Genomic DNA, 18,350 nt, shown 5'->3' on the forward strand with positions numbered 1-18,350 from the left:
ATGCCACTTGTACCAAAAATTCTCTTCAGTACAATCTTCTGATCTCCTGCCTAACTCACCTATATAACACTACCTTGCAGTCCAAACATTTTGCATGTTAAATGAAAAGACCACTTCACAAAAATAAAGAATAGGTGTTTTTACATTAATATTCAGTTGCAGCACTTCTTCCCAGGGAGTTGCATGCACATAATGCAGTAATTAAATAGAACCCTGACGTGCAATTTGGAAATGCATGGATATTGTGTATCTGTCTAGACCAGTGGTTCCCAAGGGTTTTTTCTGGTGGCTGCAAAAATGGCCACGAGATTTAGCTGGTGGCCATAGTTCCTTTCTTATTAAGACATTTATTTTACCAATAACAATAATAGTTAAAACTGTAACTAATGCGTAATTTAAGATTCTATCCTGAAGTCAGCTGTGAAACATGCATATTTGAATTTTGTAGAACAATATCGTGTAAAATTGTAACTACTGTAATACTTTGCTATTAAACTGCAAATATAAAAACAAATTAAAAGATATCGGATGAGTGGTCAAACACAGTTATGTGGTATTTAAGCTTCTAGATTTTCTTTTCATATGTAACCAAATTATACAAAGAAATAATTATAGAATCTTTGTTATTAATTACATGTGTTTTGTAGAAATAAACTTTGTTTTGGTTTTTTAAGCTTCAGGTAATCTAATGTATAGTAATAAAGATCTATGAACATGCAAAAAATTAGAATTTATTAAAAGTGTGTGTCAGCACCCTCAAAACAGAATATGATATCTCTCCACACAGAGAGAGAAGCCTGTGGGTGGTGGGGAGTGAATAGTGAAAATACAGAATAAACAGATTGTTCTGTGTTTCGGGAGGAGAGAATGGGAGACACTAGGTGAAGAGAACAATGGTTTGGCCCTCTTCTAAATACATAACAATGAATAGTACCAGGCATGAGCAACCCTGAGTTCCAAGGGAGGATAGATGGATAGTCAATGAATCCTGCACCAGATGCCACAGTATCAGCAGGATCCCACACCAGTCAGTTGGAGCTCAGTGTCAGTAGACAGTAGTAGTATATTGTCTAGGAAAGCCCACACTGGAATACAAGAAACCCCAGTGCGGGTTGATTCCTTGCATAAATTATTTCAATCCATTGCATGCTATTTGAAAGAAGAAGATGCCATAAAATTTTAGTAAATGCACAGGCACTTCTGAGCTCTCCAACAACTGAGTAGCCTCTAGCCATTTTTTTGTTCCATCAGATTTGCAATTTTAGACTTTCAACTCAATTATTGAAAGTTATTAACATCTAACAACCATTTATTATTTCTGATGCACACAGTTTTGTTGGTTTCAACAAACCTCTCACATCTCTTTTATACCTTAATGAGAAATAACCATTCGATCATTTTTCATGTTTCTTCCCTTGAAAAGAAAAGTTTTTATTTTGTGTGTTGGTTGTAACACATTTTAATGTGTGAAGTTTGTGTCATAATAGCAGATGATATTTTAATCTCCCTTTTTTTTTTTTTTTTTCATTTTCTTAGATATTGCTTCTGGTTCTTTAAAAACAGTTTGCATTATCTAGATAATAACTTGACAGTTGCAGTTAATGGTGTGTATTCCTAATAGTTTTAATGTAATATTTGTTATAATAAAATATGATTAGATGCATCCTGAGTTCAGAAGTTGTGGATAATAATAGATTAATATAAGGTAATTAATGCTAATTAAATGGCCATTGAATAATGCACTTAAAAACAGACACCAATGTGCAGGCAAATATGCAGTAAAATATATAAAAAAATGTGCCAAAATGCTGTTATATGCATTAACATTGATAACTTATTGTTAAACACAAAAAATTCACTTGTTAACAACTCATGTTTTAATTATTGTTCATAATTAAAATTAATTCAGTCACATAGTGCTATATAGAAAGTGTGTTATTATATGGGAAACTGACTGTTTTACAGCTAATTAATGTACATTAGTAATCTAAGTATAGTACTCCACATACTTCCAATTCAAAACTGTCACTAGAAATGCTCTTCCACTTCATACTATATTATAGGATTGATAGGTTTTATACATATCAATAGTTTTCATAAACTCCATGGTTAAACATAATATAAATTCTTAAGGATATTTGACACTACATTGTACAAAAATTAATTAATATCATTTTCAATCAGGAATTGATATGAATTCTCGTAGTCTCAATGACTTAGTCTCTCATGGGACGAGCAATGTTAGATCCATATGTACATCTGATACATTATTCTTAAGGACATTCATGTCCACTAATAGCTGATTAACTAAGTAAAGGACAACTGAACATCATGTTATTCAAAAATTAATTTAGTGTAATACCATTTGCATGGTTAAAAATGCCCATCTTCAGAATGCTATAGCCATTCTGATGACTAGGTCATGCTGAGATTTTTTAGACTATCAAGAAACTCATGCCATGACCTTGTGTTCAGTTTTCTCTGTTCCAACACCATGCTATTCAATTTAGAATCTCTCTCCCTCTCTGAGCTTTGTCAAATGATGCATCAGCCATTTCTTAATGGCAAAGCATGTTTATCTTATCTCCATAATGATATAACTGCTTTGCTACCCCCCTCTCTAGATGAGGATGCATCTAGAGAGGGAGGGATAACAAGACAGTCTGGCATATAGTTCAAATCATTGAACCATATGTCAGACTGTTTTGCAATTCTTTAGACCCCTAGTTTTTCTAATTGAAGATAATTCTCTCCTTTTATAGTTGTCACATGGATCTCCAAACCTGAATGACATTATGACATAATTGAACATTATGGGATACTCTTAAGGAAATCGATTTTGAGTCATCTTTCACCTTCATGAACTTTACTCAGTTATTAAGGCCTTGCTGATAGAGTGCACTTCAATACCACTGGGATTCTTGAACACTCTCATTCTCTGAGAGCTATTGTAAAGTGTCACTTAACGTCAGTACTAATCTTATCCCTTTTTAAGATCTACAGCTTTCTCGGATGGATTCTAATTTTTAGAAACAATATGCTTTACCCACAACATAGAATCCATAAATATCGCTTGTATCAATTGAAGAATAAACTATATCAAGCTACCAACTTCTCGCAAGTGGGCATAGCAGTTCACACATTTGGCCAAATGATGAACCACTGCCTTCCATTAATTATTTTATGAAGATCACTTCCTCCTCAGTCAGGATTCCCACCCTTCCCAACTTTATAGAATTCCAATTAACAGCTGTTTTCTTAATCTTTCCCATCGAAGTATCCTGAGTTTTTAGGAAATTATCCAAATGATATAAAATATTCTGGACTCTTCTGTGTATAATGTTATTTCTCCATCAGAAGCTTACCTTGTCCCTACTTGAAGACTACATTTAATTTATCACTGTAGCAAGCTATAATGGCTCCTTACCTTCCAGGATGGATAATGTGGAGGTGGGGGACTGTTATAATCATCTTTCCTCAAGCTTCCCTTATGTTTTTTAGGGCTAATACAGCCAAGTGGTCAGTGTGTGAGTGCAGTAGTATTATACAGCATCAGCCAAAAAAAAAAAAACCTTCCCATTTCACCTATCCATTCCCTCCAAATGTTTGTCTAGTTCTACCTTGAGTTTATTTAAACTGTTTATGTCCCCTCAGGTGATTAATCTGGGCTAGAGGAAGAATCCCATCAGCATTGAGCTTGCTCAAACCATTCAAGGCTTTATACACCACTATCAGATCAGATCACCTCGCAGGTGTCTAGTCTCCAGGCACTGGAGCCTAGGCACCTGTGAGGTGATCTGATAGTAGTGTATAAAGCCTCCAGACGCTGTAATTTACATAACTTAAGCTTTACTTCCTAAGAGCAATCCTTTGTTCCATTCACTAACCTTGTTGCCCTTCTCTGTATTCATTCCAGCAGCTCTACATCCTTCCTAAAATGAGGAGGTGGGGGAATGTTATAATCATCTTATGTATAATAATCTTAGTACTGTATACAGTACTCAAGGTGTGGTCTGACAATTGCCTTATACAAGAGGATAATCACCTCCTTTTCCCTTCTAGAAAAATTCCTGTATACCTTCATGAATATCATTAATAAATACAGAAAACAACATTGGGCCCAATACCAAACTTTGGGGGACTCCACTAATAACATTAGTCCATGAAGAGCAGTGTCCATTGATTACCACTCTGTCTTCTCCCACTTAATCATTCTTTTATTCATTGTAGCAACTTGCAACTTGCCATACTGCTCCAGTTTATACAGTAATCTTTCATGTGCAACAGTATTAAAAACTTTACTGAAATCCAAATATATATCAAAATTATTCTTTGCATCCAGTTTCTTTGTGACCATATAGTAACCAATCAAATTGATTAGACAAGACTTCCTTTTAACAAACTCATGCTGTGTCTGAAATATAACTGCAGTCTTGTCTACATGATCCTGTAGTGCTTCTTTGACCAGTGTCTCCATTAATTTCCCTGGAACAGAAGTTAAACTAACAGGTCTGTTATTACTAATGTCACCCTTTGATCCTCCTTTGTGAATTGGGGTCACATTTGCACATCTCCAGTCCATGGGTACCTCACCTGAGTCCAAGGAAGCTCTCATAATTATGGAGACAGCAAAGGAAGTAAGCAAACTTCCTTTACTGTCTCCTTTAATATAACTGAATAGATCCCATCCACCCCAGGTGCCTTTCTTATGTTTATCTTCAACAGTTTCTGCTCCACTTTGCTCTTAGTTATTACAAAATTATTTAATTCACTGCCAGAGTTTAACACACCCCTCCTTGAATAACTCCTCATATGTAAATGTAGATGCAAAATACTCATCCAGTTTGCTAGCTACCCGAGCAGGATCATCAACAGTTAAACCATCGATATCAAGTGGACCAATCTGATTCATTCATGCATTTCAGTTGACTGTGGTTCAAGCTTAATGAGTGCTACATGCAGTTAATGATTATATTCTGGTCTTGCTTTCATGTTTATTTTGTTATAACCAACTCAACTCAGCTGAATTCTAATTTTAGAAATAATATGCTGTTGGTGTTGCATTCTCAAAACATAATGATCAGGTTGATTTTGCTGGCATATAAATTTCTCCATCCCTTCCCAGAGACTGTCAGTGGTAGTTACAACTGGATTATTAATGTCTTCCATCCTACAGCTGTAAGCATGCACTGCACTTCTATCTTTCAGGAAGATTCTTATCTCTTGAATAACTTTTGGCTCCCTGGCCTCACTGTGCAATAGCCAATCACACAAGGTTCCCAAACCTGGTGCCATTACCTTAAGCCACATTCACAAACTGCTAATAACCTTGAGAGCTATATCTCTCAAGAAGACCATTTGCTCTCCTTCCTCAATCAATCGAAGCTTATCTTCCAAGCCTCAGTTTTTTGATAGGATTCATTTCCTAACTGTGATTCAGAACTTGTTATACTTCTATTCACAAAATGCCCTTAACTCCCTTGCTAAGATTGCTGGCACTATAACTCTATCCCATTATTCTAAACCCTGGTTGGCTCAGACATTTCAAAATAAACTTTTACTGCACAAAACTGATATGCTCCAAGATCATTTTTTCATCTCACAATCAGAGGCCAATTCAGTAGATCCAGTGTAATTCAATTAAAAATTACCTTCAGTTCACCCTCCATAGAGGTATGAAATCCACCTCCCTCCCTGCACGTGCACACACACACACACCAAAGTGGCTAGATCAAGTCACAATATTTGCTCTGAATTCATTCCTACCATCGCAATCAACCTTCTAGTGTACACAATCTGCTCTCTGTATTATATACTTCAACTGCTGACAATTTAGGATCAGTGAATTTTCTTTCCAATCTTTCCCTTGCATTCCTACAGGGTATCATTGAAATTGATGTCGATATTAAAGAGAATGGTTCATTAAAACACAAAAAGAAAAGTCTACACGTATCTAAATAATGTTTCTTGTACTGTATAGTTATCAATCAATCCAGAACAATAAATGTATGTTGATTAAAATTTAGCTACGAATTGAAGAGTACTCAGTAACACTGTACAGCAGGAGTAAATGAATTTTAGTAGTACTGCAATCAAGCTGAAACATGAAAAGATGTTCGAAATGAGTGCTGTGTGACAGGAAACAGGCTTCAACACAGTGTGAGAAGAGATCCTGTACACAAATGAGTAACACTTGTTTTTAATAGCAGTGGCAGCTTTGTGGGTGCAATTCAACAAGTCATCTCAGTTGTTAACCTGTGATGTAAACAGTTTGTTTCATGCGACCTCTCACATAAAAATCCAATGGGTTAAGGTCAAGAGAGCATGATGGCCAAGAAAGCATGATGGTCAAGAAATAGGACCTCCACGACCAATCCAGTGGTGATGATCATTTAAGAATATTCTTACTTGCTGCCCAGAATGTGGATGTGCTCCTTCATGCCGAAACCACATATTGGCATATACACTTAAAGGAACATCTTCCAGAAGTATTGGCAATGTCCACTACAAAAACTGAATAATGATCAGTGTTTATGCGGACACAGAACTCATGATGAATAAAGTTATCTCCTACAATGCCAGCCCCATATTTGAAGCTAAATCTCACTTGAAAGCAGGAAGCAAAAATGGGATTTCCAAGTGGTGTGAGAATTTTCCACTGACCATGTATGGAAGCTGTGTATGTTGAATATCCCATCTCATGTAAAAGTTGCCTCGTCGGTCCACAGGATATTAAAAAGAAAGCCAGAGCGAGTTGACTTTCTTTTCAATATCCTGTGGTGAACTCAGTGAATCTCCTGCTTGCAGTGGCTGAACTCTCTGCATATGGTTAAAGGGTTAAGCAAAGCTTCAAGACAAAAGATTATTACTTTCAATTACTTTCTTGTGTTCTCTAATTTGGTCTACAGTCCTTAGTGGTACAGAAAAAATAGTATTGCTTATTTGATTCAATCTAGGTCTCTCTCTCTCTCTCTCTCTCTCTCTCTCTCTCTCTCTCTCTCTCTCTCTCTCTCATACTTGTCCTGCTGCATATAAGAATTGATCATATTCGCTTGGCAACTACTATTAAATTGTTTGCTGAATGGATCAATACCTTCTGTTCTTTGATTTATGCCAATGGTGGGACCCACAACTTAAGACCAATGTAGCCTTATCAGTGATCAAAATATCTCCACACCACCTATGCTCAACAAGATGCTTCATACTGGAGCTGATGCTCAAGTGAAACAAGTACTTGTACTTTTATACTCCACTAGGTTTTCACCAGTCTGGTTGTAACCCGTAGACCTCACCTTCATATTATTATAACTCTGTTATTTTATGTTTCATCTGTTTACTTAACTAAAAATGGCTACAGTTGCTTCACATTGTTAACCCTTGTGTTGCATGCCATATTTGGTGTTTTTAGACCATGCCTCATAAAAATAAACAAGAAAAGAAGTACTCAAAGAATAGCAGAAAAGAACTAGAATATTTTGTCATCTACATTTCAATGCTTTCCTAATAATTTATCCAAACCTTTAAATTTATTTCAACTATCCACATCCACACCAGATGGATGCTTATTGCAACAGTGATTTACTCTGACTGAAAGCAGATTTCCTGACATCCATTCTGCAGTCATCCTTTTCCAATTGCAGTTATACACCATAATATTGGAAAGTAAAAAATAAAACAAATTATACAAAATATAGCTCAAAGATTCAGTTAAAATGGATCATTTGCTTTTGTACACAGTGATTTCACCACTGGAAGCATAACCTAAACTCTCGGTTCTTGCCATGAACTTTTAACATACATAGACTATATTGTTTCTGTAGAATACACATTTATAACCCATAGAACACAATTTATTTACCTTGCAAACTATTACACTCTTGTCATGTTTGTGTGTCATCTTTGCATGAATACAAAAAACAACAAGAAAATATGCTGGTGCCTCAGGGTAATAATTCCTCAGGACTCAAACAATCCAACCCAGCACCTGATATTAGAATATGAGATCATTGTCAGTCTACTTAGATAAACACTTGAAAATTCAAGTGTTTATCTAAGCACCTGGTGAAGCATCTTTACATAAAATAATATCCGTTATCTCAGTGGAAACTACCCAGATCTTTCTGCATGGTCTCAGATGCTATATTTGATTAAACAGATTATGGCAAACTTGGGCTGCCTTCAGCCATCTTTCTCAGAACTCATCACAAACTCTTCCACCCTCAACTTAGGAGGGATTTGCACATGACCCACCATGTTAGCTGTAGATTTGTGTTTTTGGATGATCTCAATTCATAATCAAATTTATTATTGTGTTAGAAATTGAATGTATTTATTATTAAACTTCCTTTAAAATTAGTATTGTAAAATGTCTGATTACATTTTTTTTCTCCCCAGATAAAGAACAAAGCAAAATTGAAATTAAATGGCTGTGCTAAAGATGGTGAAAAGGCAAAAAAGAAAAAGTTAAAAGTGAATAGCAGAGATTGTGACAATAAACTTGGAACTTGTGGAAGTAGCAATAGTAGTATTAGTTCAAGCAGTAGCAGTACTGCTAGCACTAGTAGTGTGGACTTGGATAGCTCAAAACCACTAATTAAGAAGCCATTAAAGAATAAAATTGAAGGTAAAGAACTGAAACGGGAAAGTCCTATAAAAAAAGAGCAAAAAGAGATATGTAAACCAAATAAACTAAAACAAAAAATTCTGAATAAGCAACAACAAAAGAGACTGAAAAAAACAAGTACTAAAAATTTGACTGTTGGTACTAGACTGGAAAGAAAAGATAAGAAGGATATGAAATCAGATTTACAGTCTGATTCAGAAAGTGACGATGTCTGTTCTGCTAGTAAATGCCTTCGTCCGACAGGTAAGTTTTTAATTAAATTTTAACTCTTGCATGATAATTATACTGCTATTTTTGTACATGTGAATTTTTATCTTATGAAATCTTGTTCATAATATTCAGTGTTCAGTTTGTGTTTGATTCATAATTAGGCATGCCCAGAGTGAAAACTTTCATTTGTTTATTTGCCATTTAAAGTTATTCCATGTTAAAGTTATTCTGGAATTTTTTTATTGGTGCAGTATAGCAAATCATGTTACAGACCTGGTTACATAGAGGCTCCACTAGGTTGGGGAGGGCACAGTATTTGAGAACCTTTGTAGCCAGGTTCATAATTTAAACATTGTAATGAAATATATTTTTCTTAAACAAAAAGCATGTGAAATTATGTTAGTGGTTATGTCATTATTGTAAAGTAGAAACTTCTAAAACTGATTATTTATTGTTCACTGGTTGTTTTACATCTGGAGTTAGGATTATTTCTATTTTGAGGAAGGTGAATGAGAAACTAGAAATTGAATTGTATTTACTTTGTTTAAAAGTTTTTATTTAAAAGTAAATTGTATTTACTTTGTTTAAGAAAAATATATTTTTCTTAAACAAAAAGCATGTGAAATTATGTTAGTGATTATGTCATTATTGTAAAGTAGAAACTTCTAAAACTGATTATTTATTGTTCACTGGTTGTTCTACATCTGGAGTTAGGATTATTTCTATTTTGAGGAAGGTGAATGAAAAACTAGAAATTGAATTGTATTTACTTTTGTTTAAAAGTTTAAAAAAATAGCATTTACTGTGTGAAGTACTAATTTAATTTCTGTGTTCATAAGAGTCACCCTGATTAGTTCACATATACATGGCATCCCAAGAGAGATGTCATGTATATCTGACAAACATCAAGGAATCAAACGCTGTCAAATATCAGCAGTTGATTCCTTGTACAATTTTTCACATATATATATATATTGAATAGAATAACAAGAAGGCAGAAAAAAGAGGAAGTAGTCTAGTGCAGTCAAAGTCAGCAGATGCTAAACCTATGCAGAACATGGACAATAAAGTGGGGAAAAAAGGAGCTAGAGAGTGATAGAAGGTAACAAAAAAAAAAAAAAAAATATATATATATATATATATATACACAGGGTGTTTCAGTTAAACGTTTCAGAACTTCTAAGAGGGGTAGGGTACATCCTGACAACTCGAAATCATATAGCAATGTGGGGTCGGAAATGCTTTCCTGAAGCGGTATTGTACACAGAAGTCGTCGTGCGACGTCGTGCAGCACAGATTCAATTTTCGGTCAATGTATGGGCCGGTATTATGGGAGATCACCTCATCGGACCTTACCTGTTACCGTGTCGTCTTACCGGACCTATCTACTTGATCTTTCTGCAGCAAGTATTGCCACAACTTTTGAGAGATGAACAGATTTCTGCATCGACGCAACAGACAATGTGGTTCCAACATGATGGAGCCCCTGCCCATTATAGCGGAGATGTTCGTAACTACCTGGATGTCACATTTGGTCAACAGTGGATCGGACGTGGTGGTCCCGTGCGTTGGCCTGCTCGGTCACCCGACCTATCATGTCTTGATTTTTATTTCTGGGGTCATATGAAATCGCTAGTTTATGACACCCCTGTTGACAATGCTGAGGAGCTGGTTGCAAGAATCGCAGTAGCTGCCGAAGAAATTCGAAATTCGCCTGGAGTATTCCAGAATGTTCGGATGTCCATGCGTCGGAGATGTGAGGCGTGCATTGTAGCCCATGGAAGAGACTTCGAACACTTACTTTAATCCATGTACCTTTTGCTTCTTTTCATGTATTAAAACAATTTCTCACTTACGGTCTCTTTTCTTTATGGTGCTTCTGTGTACAACACCGCTTCAGGAAAGCATTTCCGATCCCACATTGCTATATGATTTCGAGTTGTCAGGATGTACCCTACCTCTCTTAGAAGTTCTGAAACGTTTAACTGAAACACCCTGTATATAATAAGAGAAAAATAATTACAAAAATGATAAAATAATTACAAAATTTACAAAATAAGAATGTTGCCACACAACTTACAAAACCATCCTCTCATCAGCCAGGATTGCAAGAAAAATAGCAACATGTGTCTTCATTTCTGATATAAACCACAAGCCAAAGGGTAAAAGGCATAAACATAAATAAAATTGAGAATAAAATTTTATTGTTGCCATAAATAAACGAATTTTTTTTTCTTTTTTTTTTTTTTTACAAGGATTGAAAAGAGGTACAGGTTGACCATCACTAATCCAGCACCTGTGGGGTGCCGGATAACTAAAAAGGAATGGCTAAAAGAAAATTACTAAAATAAGAGGAACTGAGAGAAAATGCTGGAATTTACAACTAAGCGGAGTTAAACTTCTCACATACACACTGCTTTCGAGTTTTTTCAGAAGTTCAACTTTATTTGTTATGCAATGTACAGTGTTTGCGCTTTACACAACGAGAGGCACTTCCTTTATGCATTGGAACCATGGCTGGGGCTAAATTTGAGCAGATTTCCCCGGTGTGCCAACCGGGGAAGTTTGAAATTATGTGTGAATTAGCGGTGGAACCGGATTATAGGTGGCCAGATTAGTGATGGTCGACCTGTATTTTGAAAATGGCTTGTGAACTTGACAGTTAACACTTGTGTCAACTGTAACGTTCACAAGCCATTTTTGCTCATAAAAACTTTATTTTCATTTTCATTTATTTCGGTAACAATAAATTTTTATTCTCATTTTTATGCTTTTCACCCTTTGATTTGTGGTTTACATCAGCAATGAAGACACATGTTGCTATTTTGCTAGCAATCCTAGCTGTTGACACTTGTTGAAAGGATGGTTTTGTAAGTTGTGTGGTAACATTCTTATTTTGTCAATTTTGTAATTATTTATCTCTTATTATACTTTTTTTTTTGTTACCTTCTATCCCTCTCCCAGCTCCCTCACTTTTTTTTTTTTTTTTTCACTTTATATATACACTGTGCTACCACTTTATTAGGTAAACCTACCTAGTAGCTTGTTGAGCCTCCTTTAGCCTTCAAAACAGCCTGAATTGATCTAGGCATGGATTGCACAAGATGCTGAAAACGTGCAGGAATGGAGTACCATGCAGACATGAGTGTGTCACACAGTTACTTGAGATTCAACGGAGGTGTAGGCCTGCAGCGAACAGCCCTTTCCAGCTCATCCCAAATATGTTCAATAGGATTGAGATCTGCGGACTGAGCAGGCCACTACAGCAAAGAAAAGTCATTGTCATGTTCCTGGAACCATTCCATAGTGATTCGGGCTTTGTGCACCCACACATTATCCTGCTGGAAGTAACCATTTGACCGAGGATAAACTGTCAACATGAATGGATGCACTTGGTCAGCAACAATGTTTAGGTATGATGTGGCATTCAGACTTGAATCTATGGGTATCAATGGACCCAACGTGTGCCAAGAAAATATTCCCCACATCATAACACTGCCTCCCACCACCTTGCACAGGAGTCATCAGACTTGACGGGTCCATGGATTCACGTTGTTTTTGCCAAATTCTGAGCCTTCCATCAACATGATGCACCAGGAACTTCGACTCGTCAGACCAAGCAACTGTTTTCCAATCCTCGATAGTCCAGTGTTGGTGTTGCTGTGCCCACAGATGTGCTGTCTTGTTCTTCATTGATAACAAAGGTACACTGTGGCCATCGGCTGTTGTAGCCCATTTGCAACAAAGTGCGACTAGTGGTCCGTTGCGATATTTTGTTCTGCGCACCAAGGTTGTATTTTGACGTGATGTGCGACATTGTGACTCGTCTGTTTGCTTGCACAATTCTAGCCATCCTCCTCTGACTTCTCTCATCAACAAGCGATTTTCTTCCACAGGAGCGCCATTGAGAGGATGTTTTCTGTTCGTTGCACCATTCTCGATACCCACTTGAAACTGTGGTGCATGAAAAGTTCAGGAGAACTGCCGTTTCAAAGATTTTTATCCAGCACATCTTGCACCTACTACCATGCCACATTCGAAGTCCTTAGATCACTCCTTTTCCCCATTCTTGCTATGGTTTGTATGCTTAAATGATACTAGAAAGGTTGTTCTGCTGCATTTATATCCACAACTGTGGTCATGTGACTTGCAACGTTGTGGGACGAACCATTTGTGTGCACATCAGGGGTGTACCTAATAAAGGGGCATTGTGTGTGTAAAAATAAAGTTGCTGTCAACATGGGTTGAATTTCAAATCTGTGTGAAGATATGGCAATTGTAAGGAAAAAACTGGAATGACATATTGAATTTTACTTATTTTAGAAATAGAAGCGCCAAAATATTTTGGAGCTTCTAATGCTAGAATAAGTATAATTCAAGTATAGTCATCTTAAAAATGAACTCTAATATTGAAAAAAAAAATCAATTGTTTTAAGAATAAACATTAGTATAATAGTTGCATAAAATATCTGCCTTCTATTTGGATGCACATAATAATGTTTTGTTGTTTTCTCTGTTGTCTGTTGATCATTTTGTATAGTCTGCAAGTTCCAGAATTCTCCGGTGCAGTGCATCCTTATCATTGACCTTTTGCTCGTATATAATGATGCGGCCGACCGGGCTAGCCGAGTGGGTAAATGTACCTGCCCGGCAACCCAAAGGTCGCGGGTTCGATTCCCGCCTCGGGCTTGGATCAAAGTACTGCAAAAACCTTGGGAGGTGCAATATGGCCACAGAAGCCGATGCGCCAACAACTACCAAATCAAAAAAAAAAAAAAAAAAAAAATATAATGATGCTTTCTTGTGACCACAAACGCATAATCTAAAGGGTTAAGGTATGCCAAGGATAAAGACTTCCTGAACCAATCCAACAGTCAGGGATAGTGTCATTTCAGCTAATCAGAAACCTGTCAGAAAAACTTTTGGAACTCCATCGTGATGGAAATACATAATACATAAAATATTAGGTGTTTCCTCACTGTGACAATCACCGAACATATTTAATTGCTCCAATTAATTGGTTCCCCACAACCCTGCACCATACATCCAAACATCCAAAAACCCGTATTGGAAATTGGTTCTGAGTGTTTCCTGAGAATTTCCACCAACCCACGTGTGCTCATTATGAGTATTAGTCAGTCGATCTCGAATAAGCACTGAGTCATTGGTAAATAGTGTACCCAATGAAAAAAGTTCACTTGCAGCTCATAATATGCCTGTTCAAGGTGCTGTACTTGTTGCAAATGGTAGATGTAAACAGTCTTTGCTTAGCACCCTCCAAACACTCATTTCAAGAACTCCAGTGTACAGATATTCAGCGAGTACTTGTTCCATGAATGTGTTATACTGCTCAAACCATATTATTTTAACTTCATGATCAACATTACATTAGATGCAACACTAAATGATCCACTTTTCCACAGACATTAGTGTATATTGATGATTAAAACTCATCAATTAAGGATTATATGGTCAGGAAATCACCATTGATATTCCTTAACAGCATATGTTGTGTTAACATTACAAAAACCATAAATGAAATTGATGTCAGTGTATTCCTCATTTGAAAATTTAGCAGACATCTTTTCAGTAAAGGTCACCAGTTAAACACATTGACCCCAATAACACATACTGTTTACAGGCTCCAAAAATGCCTCTGAGAACTAGACTATGCAACTAGCCTAGTATTGAACCTATATTAAACTCGCTCAAGAAATCAACTCCTGAAGTTCGATATATTCTTCATGGGACCAGTTGGTGGAGGGAAAGCTCATATTAAGTAAAAGTAGTAGTAATGCCATTATTATTTTAGCAGATATGGTGGTAATGATAAAGAATGACTTCTGTGTAAAATATTTACAGAATTGAACATCGAAGTTTACTATGATATAACTGTAATGTTTATGCATTGGAAGGCTCTTCACCCCCCCTTTATGTTTTTAAACATATATTTAAAAATGAAATGTTGATAAAATATTGCTTTAAAAACTAGATGCAATGGTGAAATCTTTAGGCGACTTGGTGCTTGAGATTTATTGAGATAATTGGCCTATGGTGACTTAGTATAGAAGTCAAAATTTATTGAACTTATTAGCCTCCTACAAAAATTTTCAGAATTGCGATATTTTTGATACTACTATTACTATTTTCAAAGCACTTTTTTTTTATAAAATTTCAGCCGATATACAGTTCTTATGTATGTAATTGATGATTACTGAAGTAGGGACTGTATGGAGTTTCCATCCTGATTGTAAGCTTGAAATTGGAATGTGTCATCAAGGTAGCGTACTGAGAGTGATGAATTTCATCACTGAGCACATAGAAAAGCAGTATGTCATGCTGAAAATAAAAATAACTTGTATGCTAATCTTATATGTAACTCCACAATTCTGAGTGAAATAAGGCCATGGCAGAAGAATTATTGTAGTCATTTAAATTTATTTGACACTGGTAAAATTTGTCATATTTTTGTTAAGTGTGTTTAATTTGTAGCACTAGCTCCACAAAATCAGTTTTAGATTGTTTCTTATGTATCACTTTTAAACTCTGATTTTCCTGGTATTCCACTACTTCCATTTCATACTAGATGACATTAGTATTAGCAATGGCCACATGGTGCAAGGAAGCCTGTGGCTTATGCTGCACCAGCCAAAAAAATAAATAATAATATAATAAAATAAAACAAAATAATAATTAATAATAGAAAAGGAAATGGACAACCTATGCATTTCCCCTTCTCCCTTAGGTAATTATCCAGCTGATCTTTGAATTTCCCAAAACTGTCAGTCTTTACCACTAATGTAGGTAACTTAATCCAGTAATTTATAATTTGCTGGCCAAAATAAAACCTCCTGCAATCCAGTCTAAACATCTACCCCCGTAACTTGAAATTATGGCCTGTTATTCTAGAATCATTTATAACTGTGAAAATTTTGCCCTTGTTCATTTTGCTTATGCCTCTCAGAGCCTTAAACACCTCAATCAAGTCTCCTCTAGTTTCCATTTCTGCAACTCAGATATTCGAAGTCTTTCCTCATATGGATGCCCTTTTGCCGATCTCACCAGTCGAGTTACCCATCTTGGGACCCTTTCAAGAAGCACAATATCTTTCTTTAGGTGCGGTCTCCATACTTGAACACAGTAGTCCAAGTGTGTTCTAAATTAGCCTTATATAATGACGTCCTTATCTCTACTAGCAATTGTTTGATAAATCATCAATAGGATACCATGGACTTTCACAACCTGTCTACAATGCTCAGGGAACTTCTTTTCTGACCATATCATAACACCCAAGTCCCTTTCCTCCACTACTGAATTTACAACTCCACCAAGTGTATAAGTTATTTTGGGGTTACTGTTCTCCAGGTGTAATACCTTACACTTTGCTCGATTAAAGCATAGCTGCAATTTTTCTGACTATCCCTGAAGTCTATCTAGGTCACTCTGAAGAAGCTCTGCTTGGCAGTGATCATTATCTACTCTACCAATCTTTACATCATCTGCAAATTTAGACATCATGCCCTCTATCCTTCATCAGTATCATTTATGAAAATCAAAAACAGTGGTCCTAATACGTACTGATCTTTGGGGAACCCCACTTCTTAGATCAACCCAATCTGAGGAATAACCATTTATCACAACCCTTTGCCTCCTGCCCTGAAGCCATCCAGCTTTCCATCTAAGAATTTTCCCTGTGATTCCAACTTGTTCCAGTTCATAAAGTAACCGCTCGTGCGGCACTGAGTCAAATGCTTTGCTGAAATCCAAATAAACAATGTCAAAATTATTCCCTAAATCCAGCTCTTGAGTGACCCTGTCAAAATAGCTTAACCAGATTAGTTAAACATGATTTTCTCTTTACGAAACCATGCTGGTATCCCTTAGAATTCCATTTCTAAGTGATCCTGAATTCCACCCTTGATCATAGTGTCCATGATTTTCCCTACTACTGAAGTTAGACCAACTGGCTGGTAATTTCCCACTTCACTCCTTAGAACCGCCCTTATGAATTGGAGATACATTGGCACTTTTGCAATCCAACGGAATCACTCCTGAGTCCATTGATGCTCTTGTAATTAGTCTCAGTGGTTCAATGCCCTCACTTGCCGCCTCCCTTAAGATTATAGGGTATATACCATCAGCCCCAGGAGCATTACTGGCCTGTAGGCTCAAAAGTTTTTTCATTAAATAAACATGTGAAATTTCAACATCATTAATTACATTTTTTTCAGCTTCACTCTCATAATTCTTATTGACGGAAAGGGTTTTTCTTCTATAAATATCAGTGTAAAGTAACTGTTGATTTTATCCGCACCTTCAGCTGGGGTGCGTCCATTACATAAGAGTCCGATCTGGTTTTTCTTCTTCTCATTTATATGTGAAGAATTCCTTATCCCCCTTCTTTGCCAGCGATTTCTCATAATTTGCCTCTGCCAGCCTAACCGTTTCTGTAGCACTATTACAGATCAATTTGTAACTGTTATAGGCTTCACTACTTTTTATTGCTCCGTTACTCTTCCATGCTGTCTTTTTCTGCTCAAGTAATCTGGCAGCTTCATTATTCATCCAACTTGGAATCCTCCTTGTGAAGTATTTTTTAATGGTATATATGCATTCAAGGCTTCTGTGATTAATGTTTTAAAGGTATACCATAATTCATTTGTATTCGCTCTCTATGGGATATCTACCCAATAAATAGAGGCCACGTAGCATCTTTAGCATTTTACACAATAAAGTACAGCAGTTTATTTTAACCATGACAAGTGGAATTTTCAATGCTGAGCAATTCAAGGACTCCAGAAATTTAAATATTGATCCTTCTGAAATAAGAAACTTGCTTTCTGTGAAATAACTTAATATTAATAGTGAAATACAAGTTAAAATTTAATTACCCTAATTAACTAAAAAGATGGTTGAGTGGGAGAAGACAGAAGGTGGTAATCAATGGGTGCTGCTCTTCGTGGACTAATGTTATTAGTGGAGTCCCACAGGGTTTGATGTTGGTCCACTGTTGTTTTGTATGTTTATCAATGATATTGATGAAGGTATATCAGGCAGGGTTGTTAATGACTGTAATGGCAGTGTGCTACTGCAACAAGATCTAGAAAATTTGGGCAGATGGGCTAAGAAGTGGCAACTGAAGTTTAACTTTGACAAATGCAAAGTACTGCATATGGGTAGAAGTAACCCCAGAGAAACGTACCAACTGTGTGGTACTACACTTAAGGTGGTAGAAAATGAAAAAGACCTGGGAGTAATTGTGCAGTCAGATACGAAGTTTTCTGAGCAATGCAGACAGGCTGCCAGGGCAGGTCATGCAGTTTTGTCAGTGATATATAGGAATTTTGCTAGCAGGGAATTGCTCAGAAAACTTCTTATCTGATGGCACAATTACTCCCAGGTCTTTTTCATTTTCTACCACCTTAAGTGTAGTACCACACAGTTGGTACGTTTCTCTGGGGTTACTTCTACCCATCTTTAAGGAGCAGACATTGCTCCTTAAAGCTCTTCAAACAGA

At 36.4% G+C, this 18,350-nt stretch overlaps 1 protein-coding gene across 5 annotated transcripts in view; it reads left to right on the plus strand.

The window, feature by feature from the left end:
• Window positions 1–18,350, plus strand: part of Kdm5 (Lysine demethylase 5) — a 589,167-nt gene that overhangs the window by 541,897 nt on the left and 28,920 nt on the right. For all 5 annotated transcript variants that reach the window (XM_090384917.1, XM_090384920.1, XM_090384918.1 and 2 more), the window contains one exon: window positions 8,395–8,866. In XM_090384917.1, the coding sequence (XP_090241043.1) occupies window positions 8,395–8,866 (472 nt within the window). The remainder of the gene's footprint in view (window positions 1–8,394; window positions 8,867–18,350) is intronic.

This window comes from Mastigoproctus giganteus, chromosome 11 (assembly GCF_048544385.1).
Source record: "Mastigoproctus giganteus isolate SK-2022 chromosome 11, ASM4854438v1, whole genome shotgun sequence".
Taxonomy (NCBI): domain Eukaryota; kingdom Metazoa; phylum Arthropoda; class Arachnida; order Uropygi; family Thelyphonidae; genus Mastigoproctus; species Mastigoproctus giganteus.